Below are 17,195 nucleotides of genomic sequence, written 5' to 3'. Positions count from 1 at the left end.
TATATATATATATATATGTGTGTGTGTGTGTGTGTGTGTGTGTGTGTGTGTGTGTGTATATATATATATATATTATTGCCATATTTGTTCTTGCTAGAACCTTCAGAGAGGTCACATGAATGTGTTTTTTACAGTAATGTTGTTGCTGTGGATTAACAGGGAGGGAGCTGGTTGTTGATTGGCTAATGAGCTAGTTATCAAAGGCAGGAACTGTTCCCTATGCTGTGGTGTAACTAAGCAGTTTTTGCAGAGAGCCTTGTGAAGAGTGATCTGCCTCAGTGCTATAGGAGAACTAGGTTTTTCTGAACCAGACAGAGAGAGGTCAACTTGGATTCCTAGAATGTCGCTACCCAGCTGTTGCAACGTAAGTGCCAGAAGGAGGTATACTGATCACCAAGGAAATGTCAGATGCAATTAACGACTGTATGTGTCAAGCTGTCACCGGGACAGAGACCACTAGGGAGAGCAGATGGAGCTACAACCAGTATTCAAGTTTTGATGGCGTGTAAGGGCTCTTTCACATGAGCGTAGCGATTTTTGGTCAGGCCGTATCACGGCCACAGCAAGCCCAAAAATTGCGTAAACAGGCATCCAAATCTGTCGATTGTGCGCCTGTTCAGACAGCCCAGTCTGGCGCATATATAGCAAGCCCGGAATGCCGTTGGGCAGGAGGAGATAGTTCTCCTGTCCTCCCCCTTCCACCCTCTCGCCGGCTTTCTGCAAGGTGAGGGGGAGAAACGGAATGAGAGCCAGTGTGCTAAGCTCCCGCCCTCTCTCCATCCCTTTGGCGGCTGCCAACAATGGGAGAGGTGGGAGCTTAGCAACTAGCTCTCACCCGGTCTCGCCCCCTCCCATTGCAACAGGCAGCAAGGGGCGAAGAGTAGGTGACATGCTGCTAAACTCCCTCCCACCTCCCTTCTCTGACAGCTACCATAGGCTTCCATAGGAGTCTATGGGAGCTGCCGTCCTATTCCAGCCAGAAAATAGTTCCTAAATTATCCTGGCTGGCGTAAAAGTGCCTGGTCGAAATACGCACCGTATGTGCTACCTTGGCGGCCAGGCACTTTTACGCCACAGGAATATGCCCATCTGAACTGATGCATTGGAAACCAATGCATCAGAAGGGCAGCATATATCATCCGGCCGTGAAAGCGCGGCCGATATACGCTCGTGTGAATGAAGCCTAATCGTGAGTACCATCATTCACCAGTAAAAGTGATTATTTTAACTTCATTATTATACAGCCTCTACAAAGGTACTGTGTTAACAATTTGTTCAGGGGGCAGTGATTGCATATTTAAGTTAGCGAATTTGCTTTACCGAAATTCCTCTGACACTAAGTTACTTCAGAGGAGACTCCTATTTTTAAACAGCTTCTTTGGAGCTAATCTACCCGGGCCATTTATTAAGACCTCATTCACACGAGCATATGCGTTTTTAAGGTTGCCCACACGCGCTGTAAAATCGCATCAATGAAGAATAGCCACGATCAAGTCCTGAACTTAATTAGCTTTTTCTCATCCATTCACAGGGGCATATCAACGAAAAAATACACTACAATGCGGAATTCCTTGGATCGGCGGAAATCTTCAGAATGACTAGTAATAGCTTAAATAGCGTCAGCTGTCTTCTTTTCAGAGCATCAGACGCAGGTAAAATCCATCCCCCTCACTTTTTTTTCAGCTCCCATAGGAGTCTATGGAAGCTTCCAGTGTTTCTCCGCAAAAGATAGGTCAGGACCTATCTTTTCACACAGCGTGAAAAATGGACGCCTATGTTCTAGTTTTGACAGTGTGATTTATTTATTTTTCCTCCCATGTGCCCGAAAATTGCTCATGGGAATGAATGCATTGGAATCCAATAGTTCACATGCTGTCATTTTTTTTGCACGCAGCTCCAATAGCTGCGTGTATATGCTTGTGTGAATGAGGACTAACTGTGATAAATCTATACTGCGTGCACAATATTAGGGACACCCTATTTATAGGGTCCGGACTGAGTTGTAGCACTAATAGAACGTTAGTAAACTGTTTGCATTGAATCCAAATGATACTGTTGATTATTGCAATATTATACTTTATTGTACATTCAGTAAGGCCGGTTACACACCGGCGTTGGAACCTCCATCTGGCATACAGCGATTTTTTTTTTTTTTTTTGTTCCATCCAAAGCTAGGCGGCTGGGCAGAAAGTGGGCGGGCCCCATTATAGTCTATGTGGTCCATTTGGCGCTGTTCGTTTCCTTCTACAGACAAAATCGTTCAGCTGGGGGGGGGGATTCTGGAATCCCTGCCGCAGATGTGAAATCACCATTAAGTACTCTTTGTTCTAAAGCCTCTCCATACCGGTGCCACATTCCACACTTGCACCCTGTTTCCTTGAGACCAACCAGTAGGCGGTTGTTAGCTGGTCAGCACACTGCATATTGGCCATTAATCCTTTAGAAACAGATGTACTTTCAGAGAGTTGCTTAAAACTTTACATGTTTGTCACAGACCACTCCATAAGGCAGTCCCGGGTATGTGCTGTGACCTTCATATTCAATATGTAGCGTCCTGGACACGTATGTAAAGTATCGCGTCATGACCCCATACCTGACTATGTAAGAAGCCATGGCCAACACTCCACATAGATATTTAAAGACTGAAAATGATGGAGCTGCTGCCCAGATTCACCTCTGTATGTATAGTAAAGCAAAGTGTTACCTTGTACAGCTGAGCTAGGAGACCGCTCGCAGTTGGGGAGTTGTCTCATAAGCAGAGAGAGATTTTCCAATGAGATTACATCCTGCGATGTTATCTGTGTGGTTTGGGCTTTTGTGTTATTAGCAAATGATAATTAGTATGTGATGAAAACATTAAGTGCAGCTAATGATCCTGAGGAATGCAGTAGCGACTGTGAGACCGTGCATGCCAGTACTCCACATGTTCTGCAGGAGGAATAGGGATGTGTGAGTGTATAGGCCACTGGCTTTATTTCTCTGCAGGGAGAATAGGAGGGCTTCACATTTCTCCACAGGGACAGCTGGGGTCTTACATTGTGATACCGAGTCAGTGGGGGCCTACTATTCTGCAGAGATGGTTAGGACCTTGCATAGCTCTGCAGGGACAGAGGGGAGCCTTACATTGCTCCTCAGGGACAGCCGGGCGGACTTGCACTTCTCCACAGGAATTGACAGGGCCCCAATTACTCTACAGGCACAGTTGGGGGAGGCTCACATTTCTCCACTGTGACAGCAGGGGACCATATTCTTCTCTGCTGGGACAGTTGGTGGCCTCACATTTCTCAGTTGGGTCGGTAGGTCACTTCCACTGAGACAGGTGGGGCTCTCATATTGCTCCACAGGGAGATTTTGAGGCCCTATTTTTCTACACGGGATGATTGCGGGCCTTATATTTCTCTGCAGGGACATTTAGGGGCATCACAGGTCTTCACAAGCACAATCGAAAGGCCTCACATTGTTCTGTAGAGACCGTCGGGCGTTACATATTGCTCCACAGGGACAGTCAAAGCTGCACTGCTTTACTGGGACAGTAAATATTGGTGTGCTTTGATTCCATTACACATGACCTATCAGAATGGGAACCATCTGAATTTCTCCAAAGTTTCCAAAGCTATTTCTTTTATATAGTTTTGGGCTTCCCATGTCCAAAACTATATAAAAGAAATATACTCACTGCAGCGCTAGACTACTGTTTCGGCAGTCAGGCGCTGCGGCATCTGAAAATGACGTCCCGTAAACATGCTACGCGGACTTCTAATGTAGAAAGTTTACGGGACGTCACTGATGATGTCCCTGCTGGCCTCCCATTGGCTGTAGCAGTTAAGTGGGTAAACAACCCACATCACCGCTGCAGCTAATGTAAACCGAGACTGGAGGATGACAGCAGCAGGGAAGCAGTGCGGCAAGCAGGAGGTGAATAGAGAGGTTTTTGGGTTTTTTTAAGTTATATGTCGCCGCCACTACCACGAATGTTTGGAGTCCTCAGAAAACCTTTTTAAGGTTCCAGAAGGTTACTGAAGTAAGAGCCCAGCAGAACTCATGGGGATGGAGATGCATTGATTCAAAGAAGCTTTATTGGCAGGACTAAATAGACATCAGGAGCAATTAGAAAATAGGAATAATGAGGCAACTATTACTAAGGAAAGAATTATTCTAATCTACCAATCCCATATTGGTGGGTGAGGGAGATGTAAATTCAGGAATATTGCTACAAGGGAATAGTGAAGACCAGATCAGTGCTGAACAAGAGAGGGGATAATTTCCTAAAGAAATGAGGAATACTGAGCAGTTTGTCTTTCAGAAAATTATACAGTACTTAGTTTATTGCAGACCAATGGATTATTAGGGAACTGGCCTCTAAGTAACTAAAATTGCCGCATCTGAATCCATTTCGGTTTGTATACAAATATACCCAAAATGTAACAATAATTCATGTGTGATTTATGATAAGGACATAATTTTCTTCTTTATATGTGGCTCATTGTGTGCCTCCCTAGATTCTATCTGGCTTGGCAGCAGCCACTCAACCCTGTATGCTGCAGTTCAGTTCTCCACTGTTATCCTCAAAGCCTCCTCCGGGTCACTTAAGGAAATTGATCAATAATGTTTTGGTTTTCAGGAGAAGAATTGTTTGGAGACAGCAGACCAAGAAAAAGCTAATTCTGGAAGGTATTGGCAAAAAGGTCTGAACATGTTGCTTGGTGAGGAGGTACTGTGGAGAGCAGTTGTAGGAGGTGAGGTATAAGTTTTCATCCTGCTGAGCCTTGGATCTGTCAGTGGTTCTCCCCCAGGTGTGCTCTGTGCTGACAGAAGGCTGCTCTGTGCTCTGTGGCTGCAGGATGTGCTTCACTCTCCACTTACAGGAACTGGCGGTTTCAATTACCAGTTGTCAGTGTCACCTGTCCGCATCCCCCAGTTTGCAGGTGTGTTAGGGGAGAGAGGACCATGACAAAATCTACAGTATAATACAGAACCGCTGGGGTCACTTCCATACACACCCTGCAGTACATACAGCCAGAGACGCCCCCCCAAAACACCCTTCAGTACAGTGCAGCCGAGGCCACCGCCGTAACACTGCAGTAAAGTACAGCTGGGACTTTCCCCATTTACATTCTACTTTATAGCTAAGGTCACCATACATACCCTTCAGTAGTTGGAGTTATATCCATGCACACCCTTCAGTACAGTATGCAAGCTGGTGTCACTTCCATACAAGACAATTACGATTCTGTCTGTCTCGTTCCACTCTGCTCCCTCTGTCATTAGTGTTGCGCAATCAGTGGTTTCTGCAAGGACAATGAGCTCCTTGGCTGTCAGTTAGGCCATGTTCACACATTTGGAATTGTGTCAGGATATAGCTGCAGATTTTCTTTTCTTATGAGTAGACCCTTGTTAGATCTCTTTGATTGTTTCACAGTACGGATTCATGAGTTTGGATTCCGAAAGGGTTAAAGTGTAATGGCTGAGTGCTTCTTGTCCAGTAACGTCCATTAACCTGGGCTAGAGAAAGGCACAGGTCCCTCCGCTTCCACAATCCCTTGTGTTCAGACTAAAAGCTGCTCTTTACCAGTGTTCAGGGTTCATTCCATTCTCAGCAGAAAATTAATTCTCCTCTCAAGGGTCCATTGCCCCCCTGCTCTGTCCCTTGCTCAGTCCCTTGTGGCCCCTTACAGCACAAACACAACTTGACCATTAAGGAGATGATTTGTGCTTGACAGCTGCATGCTCTGAGATACAAAATAGTAAAGTTCATACCTCATCCCTTGAACAATATATAACCATATATGCTATACCTTCATGCTATAAGATGATGCTACAACAGGCCATGGGTCACTTCAGAGGCTAAGTGTCCTGTACTTGGTCGTAGGGGTCACCTTGGAGGTTCATTGTCCTGTATTGGGTGGAATTGGGCAACCTCTGAGGCTCAGGTGGATGAGATCACTAAAGAGATTCAGTGTCTTGTACTAGATGGATAGGGTCACTTTTGGGGCTTGGTGTTCTGTACTGGGCGGATGAGCTCACCGCTGACTGGGTGGAGGGGACCACTTTGTAACGCTGTCTTGTACTGGGTGAATGGGATCATCTATGAGATTTGGTGTCCTGTACCAGGTGGTTGGGATCACCTCTGAGGCTCAGAGTCTTGTACTGAATAGATGGGATCATGTCAAAGGCTCAATGTGCTCTACAAGGTGGATGGGGGTCACCTCGGAGGCTCTATGTCCTGCTCTGGGTGGAAGGGCACAATTTAACAGCTCAGTGTCCAGTCTGGGTAGATGGAGCACCTGAAGGGGCCAAATACGTTGCTATACGCCATCTCCTGTCCATAACTATGTGACCCCAGAGTGGTGTTCTCAATAGTGACCCACTGGATGCTTGTCCCTCCCCTGACAGACTGCGTCCTCCCCTTCTTATTTATCCGGCTGGCAGCTGAGCCCGTGTCCCACACTTCACATCTCTCGTCTGCAGGTCACTTCAGTTTTCCTGGACGCTCTCCCTGCGGACTAAGCATTACTGGAATGTTAGGTAAAGTCTCTATCTGCTCCTATTAATCAGTACCTCTCACCTCTCCTGCACCAAATCTATAGCCTGTCTCCTCACATCATAGGCAGATACCTGTGCCTCATGCCTGTATTTTCACAGCTCCCTGTACCTCTTACCTGCATTCACAGTACCCTGTGCCTCATGCTTGTGTTTCTATAGCTCCTTGTGCTTCATGCCTCTCTATCCACAAGCTCTCTGTGCCTCATGCCTCTTTGTTCACAGCTCTTTATGCCTTACGCCTCTGTCCCTGCATCTCCCTGTACCCCATGCCTATGCCCCCACAGCTCCCAATGTCTATTGAGTCTGTCCTCACAGCTCCGTATGCCTTTGACACCACACCTCTCTACACCTCATGCCTCTGTCTCCACAGCACCACTATGTCTTTTACCTCTCAAAGTTGCTTTGATCAAATAGTGCCCTTCTGCATTCTCCCTAGTGTGATATCATTCTGGTCCGACGAAGGACCGTAGTCAAGAATAATGGATGTGGCAGAAACGTGCGCTTCAGATTCTGTAAATTACCACAAGTGCCGGTAAGATAGAGACATTTCGCTGATTAAGGGCCCGTTCACACCTCCTTATGGCCGCCATTCAGGGGGTCCTGTCGGGATTTCCGTTTAAAATCTGTAAAATGACACCCCTGGACAGAACCTGAACAGAATCTATCTTGGCCATCAATGAAAACTTTTTAAATAGAGACCAGTGGGTTACTGTTTCAGCAGGTTTCCATTCTTTTCCAGCATTTTGGGCTGGAAAGAATAACTTGGTGTATTGAGTTATTCATTCCAGCACAAAAATGGCAAGAAAGTACTATATTTATTTTCCCAGGACAACCGTGACTCGACTGCATGCAGTGCCTCTGATGGACTCTGGTTGTGTAGGTATCAAATATATTTATTGCTTGCCAGCATTCTACTGTCGGGTTGTCCATAGCAAAGGACATCTGCTATGGACAGGACCAACAGTGGAATGCAGTTGTGTAGTGATTGAACCTGCAGCACTGAGTATACACTATATGTATAGAGTTCTCTAGCTGTTCGACAGCATGTAATACTGTAGTTGCAGAGCTACTTTTCATTAGTGGGACTGATTGCAGGTGATCTGGACCTGGAGCAGTATGTATGTGTATATATATGCACTGTATGTATACATCACTTCTCAACAGCTGATACATAGGCAACAGGGGTCCAACATGGGCAATCAATACATCTGAGCCGCAGATGTTCTAGAGAAGTATCTATATACGGCATGTATATTACACTCTTATTATTTTACAGTATGTTATAGATAAGAGCCAGTCTATATCAGGGCAATTGTATAATGAACTATGGATAAAAATGTGATTGTTCCTAGTAAGAATAACCAAGTTCTCTTGTAGATACTAGGGATGTAATGTCAATTTCAGATGCTGGCAATTATAAAGGGTGCACACTGACAGTAGTTCACTCTGTGCGTGCTTGTCAGAATCACAGCAAATGGAGAGAGATCTACTTTATAAACATAGCGGATCTCAGCTATAGACTAATGAACTACTGGAAGTAACCAGTAGTAACAAGACAGAAACATGCACATACTCGACATACCATGAGGCACTTTGGAGAGAATGGCAGATGAGTGATACATTTTGAGTGATTGAATTCACATTAGTGTTCCGTACAGAATCCACTGGCCGAATAGATCCATCTTATGATAGAACAGAACTGCAACGATTGGACCCCACTGACTGTAATAGTATCCATTTGGGTTTCATCCAGTATTTTACAGGACAAAATAGCACAGAATGCGGCACTATTTTGTCCTGCATTTTCATGGAGCTCAGTGACAGAGCCCTGAATGCTAATGTGAACACAGCCTAACAGACACAGACTTACACATGTGCACTTTTACACACACTGGCAAACACAGTGGGACTACTTTTACAGTACAGACTTTCATAGTGTGACTGCTCTTACACCAGAGGGCTTCATAGTGTGATTTGTCTTACAGTTGGGGATGCTATACTATGATTGCCCTTTCAATACAAGCTTCCATAATTGTGACTGATCTTTCAGTAGTAAGAGGTCAGTTTACTGTTGACTAATATTCCTAATAGGGTGCCTATACACAGGAGATAGAAGTAGGTTGATGGCTGAACAACTATTTAACAGAATCAAACATACATATTTTAGTCTATATTGCCCTTAACCCTTTCCAATCCAATTTGTACCCTGGTTTTCCTAGGGGGCTTAATCTTTTTCTGCCGTTATACAACGGCGCTATATGCTGGCTAAAGCCAGTACTGCATGAGGTGACACGTTGGATAGGCTCTGACAGTAGAGAGGCTGGCAATATACAGTAAGAGAACCCCGACGGACGTCTTCCAACATCGGAGCTGTACAGCCTTAAATCATAATGTCTTCAGAGGTCAGACAGTGGACTGGAAAGGGTTAAAGTTGTTCAAACTGGTCATACATGTTCAGTGACACTGGGTGATGAACGAACAATCTGAGAACGTTCTTTCAACAAAAGATCGTTTGTGGACAAAATATCTTTTGTCTGACTACCGGATGAAAATTTCAACTATGACTGACCTATTTCCAGACGATGACGGTCTATCATTGCTCAGCTACAACGATCATTCATTAAATTTCACCCAGTGGACGATCATTTCAATTAAAATCATTAATTTCCATCTACTTTACTCTAATGTTTACGGGCACCCTAAATCCTTTTCCATGTCAATGTTACCCAGTGTTTTCCCATTTTAGCATGTACTGGTGATAGGTATTTTTACCTTTCCAATGTGCAGAGTGATTTACTTGATCAAAGGGGTTGTCTGGGACATTTCAAAATTCGGCAGACAGCAAGAGTAGCCTAGAATCAAAGTCCGTTTACACACACAGATGCTCACTCAAAAGTCATCTTCTGAGCGATAATCGTTGTGTGTAAATGTGTGCCCATCATGCATTTACCGTGCACTTTTCATCTATGGCTGAGTTCAGCTCAGCATAAAATCAATCGTCCCTGATAAGACGGACGGGAAGCTGAGTTCTCCACGGGCAGCGCTCATAAGATTCTTTCAGCAGTTGTCCCGCTGGAGAACAATAGTGATGTATTTAGAGAATAGACCCACCCACTGTTCTCTGAATAAATATAAATGAAGCTACTTAGCTTCTAATGGGTTGATTAACCCATTAGTAGCTAATGCAAAATGATCGCTCAAAACTGTAAGTTTCTGGTGAATTTTGAGCGATCATCCTTGTGTATAAATGGACCTTAAGAAAAATAACAATACTAACCTGAAAAATCCACTAATCTGCCAGCGCTGCCACTTCCGACGGTCTCAGTCACTGCCCTGCAGTGATAATGTTGTGACTACCCACTTGTAATTGTTACAGCTAATCAGCAGACTGCTATGCACTGCAGTAGACACAACATCATTACTGGAGGACAGCAGCCGAGACTGGTTGGAATAGTCGCACTGGTGGGTCGTCAGATTTACCAGGTGAGTATTCCTAATAGGGTTATTTTCTTCTTTTAGGCCACCTCCTTCTACACTGTTTTCCTGAAAATAAGATCCTGTCTTATATTAATTTTTGCTTTGGGGGATGTCTTATACTTAGCAGGCTCAGTTCAGGTCCCTCCCACTGCTCTCCGGAGCTCTGGCATGCTGAGCCGTGGTATTGATTGGCTAATTCAGAAATCCCGCCTCTAGAACATGATGGCTCTGATTGGTTCATCGAGCGCTACATTGATTGGCTGAGCAGCTCTCAAGCAGCAAATCAGAGCCATCACTTGCTTTAGGTGGGATTTATGAATCCCATAACCAGGAAGGGATCTTTTGTGGGCGAATGAGGACTGCAGGATGCATGGCAGAGCTCTGGACAACAGCAGAAGGATCCGGGAATGAGCCTGCTAGGTAAGTATTTTTTTATGTACTGCAGCTAGGGCTTATTATCAGGGAAACATGGTATTTGCCCAATATTGAAATGTCCCAGACTATTTCCTTAATTTTTATTAGTTACTTCTCTGCCCTAACTTGTCTAGATCCTTCTGTAATATAATAACATAATGTATTTATTTGTAAGATAATTACTATTAATAATAATACTGCCTGCCTTTGTATTAATTACTTTAAAACCTTTAGAATCAACCATAAGCATAGATATTTTACTTAACAAGCTATCGCGCCCTAGACCCCTGTTGTACTCTACTAATGATGATAATCCCCTCAAGTACCGCCCCTCATGGTACCCCATTGGTAATAATGTTTTCCTCCCATACTGGTCCCTGTGATAGCCCACAAGTAATACTAAGCCCGGTGATACTGTACTGGTAATGGTGATCTCCTCCAATACTGACCCTTGCAGTATCTGACTGGTAACAGTGGCTGTGACGTTAATAACCACCTACAGTTTTCTATTAGTGAGCCAGTTACACACATTTTCCCTTAATCCAAGCATTCTTATTTTATGTACCAAGTTTGTATGCAGCAAAGTATCAAATGCTTTGGAAAAATTAAGCTATATGACTTCAAACAACTCATCCCAATCCAGTCTGGAACTTCTTTATAGAAATTAATCAGATTAGTTTGACAGGACTGATCCCTCATAAACCCATGCTGACAAGGAGCTATACGTTTATTTTAATTGAGATACACTAAAATAGCATCTTTTTAGGATACTTTCACGCATTTCCAACACAATGTATCTGACTATTGAAGGCGCATAGTTACTCAGCCTTTGAATCCTTCTAGAATCTTGGTATTATATTCACTATGGTCCAGTCCCATGGAACAGATCCTGTTATGATAGAACCTTTAAAGGGGTTGTGCCAAAATAGAAAGTTATTCCCTATTCAAGGGATAACTTTCTGATTGACTGAGATTCAACTGCTGGTTTATAAATGTTCCCCAATGGTCTACTAAACAGATGATATATTTAACCCCTTGGTGACGGCTCAATAGTGTTTTTACGTCCTGCCATTGCAGGGAGTGTATGGAGGAAGATAGCGCCGCTATCTCCCTCCATAGAGCGCGGGCATCAGCTGTTTATTACAGCTGACACCCGCGGGCAATAGCTGCAATCAGCCACAAGGCCGATCGCGGCTATTAACCCTATAAATGCCGCTGCCAATTCTGACAGCAGCATTTAAATCACCTGACTGATGTTCGCGGTGAGATCGGGGGAGCCGTGCAGGTGTCATGGCAGCCAGGGGCCTTCTGAAAGGCCCCATGGCTGTCTTGGCAGACTGCCCATTAAGCCGTCCCCGTGAGCTTGGTAGGCTGCCTGTCAGAATGCAGTATGATGTAACGTTATGGCATTACATTATACTGCAGAAGCAATCAAAGCATTGTTTGTTGTGGCCCCCCCTGGGGACTAAAAGAAAGTGTAAAAATAAAAACAATAAAGTTTTAAACTCATTATTTAAAAAAAAAATGTAATAAAAGTAAAAAAAAACCTTTTGCCAGCAAAATTACGTATTTGGTATCGCTGTGTCCGTAAAACTGCGATCTATCAAAGTAATGCATTATTTACCCCGCATGGTGAACGCCATCTGGAAAAAAAATAAACGCCAGAAATTAGCTTTTTTGGTCCAAGAAAAAATGTAATAAAAAGCGATCAAAAAGTCTTTTGTATTCAAAAATGGTACCAACGGAAACAACAGACTGTACAGCACAAAAAGAGCCCTCACACAACTATGTCAACAGAAAAATAAAAAAGTTATTGTGCGCAGAAAACGGAGACAGAAAATAATTATACAAAATTAAATATCTTTAAAAGAATACAAGTAGTACAGCAAAAAAAAAGTAAGTTTAGTATCGTAGTAATCATACTGACCCATAGAATGAAGTTATCATGTCATTTTTGTTGCAGTTGCAGTCTGTAAAAACAGAACGCACCGAAAGATCATGGAATGTTGTTTTTGTTTTTTTCCATTTCTCTCCACTCAGAATTTTTTCAGTACATTATATGGTACAATAAATAGTACCTTTGAAAAATACAACTCGTCCCTCAAAAAACAAGCCCTCATACAGCGACGTCGATGGATAAATAAGGGAGTTACGATTTTTTAAACGGGAGGAGGAAAGAACGAAAATGGAAAAAAGCAAAAAAAGCTCCGTCACTAAGGGGTTAATGCAGATTTTACTTTATTTTTGCTTACTATTAAAGAAATAACCATTTCAGTTGAACTTTTTTAGAATTTAAATAATTGTAGATTGTTTTCATGTCAGTTTTCCCCTCTGGTAATGTCTCTGCCTGTGCTGTGCTCTTATTAGTTTTTTTGGTATTTGTGGGTTATCTGTCACCATTTTGTTATATATACCATTTTACGCTATCTTGCCGTGTTTCTTTCCTTACCGTAATAATAACTTTTCTGTCGTGTTCTTCTATTTTCAGCCACTTGGTGCAGATGACACCAGAAGATCGATCTTTGACCTCAGGCTGGTGTTTTAAGCGAGAGACATGCAGTCCATGTTCCGTGACTCACAGCCTAAATGCTGATTCTGACACTGGCGGAGGCCTCAATCTGTCTCGGAGTACTCTGGGCTCACCTCCACTCTGCGGAAGAAACTCGCCCCACCCCAAGTGCGACTACAGGGCATGTCCCAAGAGACTTTGTCTTGTGTGCGGAGATGTGGCATCTGGGTACCACTATGGTGTTGCCTCCTGTGAAGCCTGCAAGGCATTTTTCAAACGAACAATTCAAGGTAATGAGCGAGGGGGTGGAAACTTAAAACTATGGTGGGAGGGTCTTGTTTCTGTTACATGATAGCATCCATGTGGCTGGTGTTGTGTATGTTTACAGTTTGAGGTCCCTGTGCACATACATTCAAGTCACTACTGATTATCAGGTCTGTGTAACGCAGGTAGCATTGAGTACAGTTGCCCGGCTTCCAAGCAGTGTGAGATCAACAAGCGTCGCAGGAAATCCTGCCAGTCCTGCCGATTCGCCAAGTGTCTAAAGGTCGGGATGCTAAAGGAAGGTAAGAATTTATACATGTGACTCCTCTAATGAGGCACCAGGCATTTTAATAACTCTGCGTCTCCATTCACAGGTGTGCGCCTAGACCGGGTTCGAGGTGGTAGACAGAAATACAAAAGATTTCTGGAATCAGGTGGTGGTATTCATGGAACACAGATTCAGCCCGGCCATAAGAAGCCCTGTGAGTGTCTGCAGGCTTGCAAGCCCCAAATCTGTGTTTCATATGGAAAAGGTTGGGTGTAAGATATGGAGACAGTAGAGCGTGTCAGGGTATTATAGTATCAGGAAGTACTGGTGGAGACAAGAGTGACAGGGGGGTGACGCCCCCAGTACCTCATTGGCTGCAAACAAGGCTCCCCTGCATGTCCTGGCAGGCCACTATTCTTCTGCTGTCCCAGCTTCTGCTGTAAGTATCCGTGCCCCTTTCCTGCTGCTTCGGGTGTGCGTTCCTGGCAGGTCACTATTTTTCTCTGCTGTATTGGCTCCCTGCTGTTCCGGCTCCCGGCCATGAAAGAATCTCCCCGCTCCTGCTGTCACTCTTCATGGGGTTGCGCTGTGCTCCTGCATTCTGCACTTTGTGCGGCACTGTGGCCTCCCTGCTTCCCACCGTGCTGAGCGGATACATACAGCGGCCACCGCTGTTTGCATACCAAGGAATGGAGGTGCAAGGTCCTCGGAACTTCTTTGCGCCAGGGGCTTCCAAGGTCCAGCAGGAAATTACGTGAGACGCCTGCCAAGCAAGCTCCTAGCAGCGTGCATTCCATGCACATGCTGCTAGGACCTCCAATAGTTCCGCAATCGATAGCTAAGGGTGTGACAGGAGCATTCCTCCATGGAAGCCCTGTCGAACCCCTAGCTTCCAGTGGCGTCAAGATACAATAATACCGAGTGTCAGATATGGAGAACGTTGGAGGTGGGGGTGTCAGATATGGAAAAGGCTTGGAGTGGAGTGTCAGAATTGGAGGGGAAGTGTTTCATGCATTCATTCTTTTCTTCCAGACACAGGAACAGCAGTTGTGTCACAACTTTTGATGGCAGAGCCAGAGAAGATTTATGCAATGCCAGACCCAAGCCTTCCTGATACGGACATCAAGGCCCTTAGCACTCTGTGTGAACTCGCTGACCGGGAGCTTGTGTTGACCATTGGGTGGGCTAAACATATTCCTGGTTAGTCTGTACTACCTCCATCTACTCCACATATACCCTTCCCCCGTTCACTGACCACTCTATATAATGCAAGCATACCCCTCCTCAACTCAGTGACCACTCCCCTCTCTATAATCCAGACATACCCCTTCACAGTTACTGAGTAGCCTTTTCTATATAATCTAGCCCCCCTCCACTTTGTTGCTACCCTCACATTTATAATGCACCCCCTTCTCTATATAATCAAGCTCCCTTTAATCTCTGATTATCCTCCACTATATAATCCAGTCCTTGTCCTCGGTCTTTTATATAATTCAGCCTCCTCCACTCTCTGACTGATTTAGTGGTGTAGGGGCTGTGCACTGACCACCCGACTTTACTCCAGGCTTCTCCTCCCTCTCACTGGCCGATCAGATGAGTCTACTACAAGGGGCCTGGATGGAGCTCCTACTACTGGGCGTTGTCTACCGTTCTCTACCATTCCAGGATGAGCTGGTGTATGCTGAAGATTATGTCATTGATGAGATGAAGTCCCGAGTCTGCGGCCTACGTGATCTCTACCTCTGCATCCTGCACCTTGTCCACAGGTACCGCAACCTTCGACTTGACAAGGAAGAATACGTCACTTTAAAAGCTTTGGTGCTCACCAATTCAGGTAAGGAATTCTCACAGCTATTCTTGCACTGACCCTACAACTCACTGCTGCTCTGCATCTGGCTGTCACCCTTGCTATATGCGCTGTTCTCCTCTACCACCTTTATCTTTTGTCTCATAGATTCGCTGCATGTAGAGGACGTGAAAGGTGTGCGAAGCCTGCAGGACCTTCTCCAGGAAGCTCTGCATGAGTATGATATTAGCCATCATCGGGATGAGCCACGGAGAGCTGGGCAGCTCCTACTTACTCTTCCTCTGCTGCGTCAAACGGCTAGTAAAGTGGTGCTGCATTTTCATGGAGTGAGGGCTCAGGGTACAGTGCCCATGCACAAACTTTTTCTGGAAATGCTGGAGGCAAAGTGTGATCTACAAGTGCGACACCCACTGTGTGGATTTGCAGACACCAGCACACCCACCTATATGGAAGACGAGGTGTAACAGGTAGACATATGAGCACTTGTACAGAAAACTGGAGTTATTGGGCACACAGATGAGCACCTGTACTGAAGATGGGACGTAGTGGGCACACAGATGAGCACCTGTACTAAATATGGGGTGTAGTTGAACACAGATAAGCACTTGTACTAAAGATGGAGTGTAGTAGGCACACAGATAAGCACTTGTACAGAACACGTAGTGTAACAAGCACACATATCGGTAAAGGTGCCCAAGATTGGGTGTAGTGGGTTCACAGATGGGAACCTGTACATAAGACAAGGTGCAATGAGCACACAGATGGACCCTTGTACAGATGACCCGATATAACGGGCACGCAGATGGGTGGCTGTTGTAGGAATTACTATATGTAGTATGTGTGTTATAAACAAATTATAAATCTCATTTATTTTGAGGTTAGACATTTCATGATCCACTCATTGGCAGAGCATGCATCATCTCAGCACTCAACACAGCCATTGGTGTGGGGCACAGAGTGGGCCATCTCTCGGGGCTCATGAGGACACCCAGATTTTTAACCAAGCCCACAGCTTGGAGGTGTGTAAGACCTAAAGCGACTATACAACAGTTCACATAGCAAAGAGATTTTTTTTTTTTAAACTCCAGTCACAGAGGGGGTGTTTGTGGTATATGTAATTATATTGTTCCCTGTAAATCTGTATGCCGTGAACCCCCACATGTGGTGGCTGTAGGCAGACAGAATATTATCATTTAAAGAAGTACTACATTTTTTGCCTATATTCTGCAGCACAGACTATTAAAGAATTATGTAGAGTGTCTTGTGTGTACAGGTTTTAGTTTATTTGCCATTTGTCTGCCATGTTGATTCCTTCTTCCCCTCTGGTATGATTCCTTTAATGCAGCCTACAATGCCTTCTCAACTCTAGACCTCAAATACTCCCAAAAGGTAATGTTTTCAGATTTTCCTTAGTAATGCCTCAGAAATTTCCACCAATGTTCTCTTTTATAAGATATCCTGAAAGCATGAGCTGTTGGAGTTAAGGCCATCTTTTGAGTCATAACAGTTGAGTCTAAACACGCGTCCATCGTGCACTATTCGTTCATCGGTGATTTCTAGAAATCACCGATGACTGTTATCAGTGCTGCACGCTGATTTTCCCTGCAGGATACCAGCTGAAAGCTCCAAGAACAATGCAGCTGTTTGCATATACAAAACAGTTGCTTTGTTCTCTGAGCTATCGCGGCGGTATCCCGCTCCACCTGCATTAACTCTTTAGTAGCTAATTAGCTACTTCTAGTTATGCAAAGATGATCGCTCAAAATTGTCACTCAAACTGTCGTTTGAGCAATTTTGGAGTGATTATCTTTCAGTGTAAATGGGCCTTAACTTGAGAACATATTGTAAAACACTGCAGGGTCTCACTGTATACTATGATATGTAGCTTCAGCCTGCTTTCCTTTGCTTCCTAT

General features: G+C 44.5%; 1 protein-coding gene across 3 annotated transcripts; it reads left to right on the top strand.

The window, feature by feature from the left end:
• Positions 1-313: 313 nt before the first annotated feature.
• On the top strand, positions 314-16,531 carry ESRRB (estrogen related receptor beta). 3 transcript variants are annotated; one of them, XM_066607651.1, is made up of 11 exons: positions 314-364; positions 1,532-1,652; positions 4,622-4,671; positions 6,469-6,525; positions 6,980-7,075; positions 12,923-13,233; positions 13,393-13,509; positions 13,582-13,689; positions 14,508-14,675; positions 15,040-15,309; positions 15,430-16,531. In XM_066607651.1, the coding sequence occupies exons 5-11, from the start codon at positions 7,023-7,025 to the stop codon at positions 15,744-15,746; spliced, it is 1,344 nt and encodes a 447-aa protein (XP_066463748.1). In that variant the 5' UTR covers positions 314-364; positions 1,532-1,652; positions 4,622-4,671; positions 6,469-6,525; positions 6,980-7,022; the 3' UTR covers positions 15,747-16,531. The 3 variants fall into 3 exon arrangements, with proteins under 3 accessions (XP_066463748.1, XP_066463749.1, XP_066463750.1); XM_066607652.1 differs by lacking the exons at positions 314-364; positions 6,469-6,525; positions 6,980-7,075 and having other exon boundaries at positions 1,438-1,652; XM_066607653.1 differs by lacking the exons at positions 314-364; positions 4,622-4,671; positions 6,469-6,525; positions 6,980-7,075 and having other exon boundaries at positions 1,438-1,652.
• The last annotated feature ends 664 nt before the right edge of the window (positions 16,532-17,195 follow it).

The sequence above is a fragment of the Eleutherodactylus coqui genome, chromosome 6 (assembly GCF_035609145.1).
Source record: "Eleutherodactylus coqui strain aEleCoq1 chromosome 6, aEleCoq1.hap1, whole genome shotgun sequence".
NCBI classification, from domain to species: Eukaryota; Metazoa; Chordata; class Amphibia; order Anura; family Eleutherodactylidae; genus Eleutherodactylus; species Eleutherodactylus coqui.
Note: the sequence above shows the minus strand (reverse complement) of the source record. Positions and strands in the feature narration are given on the sequence as shown.

Excerpts from the sequence above, each read along its gene's own strand:
- ESRRB (XM_066607651.1), top strand. The coding sequence starts at position 7,023 with ATGGATGTGGCAGAAACGTGCGCTTCAGATTCTGTAAATTACCACAAG. Across the intron at positions 14,676-15,039 it reads GTGGGCTAAACATATTCCTG|GCTTCTCCTCCCTCTCACTG; the intron begins GTTAGTCTGTAC and ends ACTTTACTCCAG. Across the intron at positions 15,310-15,429 it reads TTTGGTGCTCACCAATTCAG|ATTCGCTGCATGTAGAGGAC; the intron begins GTAAGGAATTCT and ends TTTGTCTCATAG.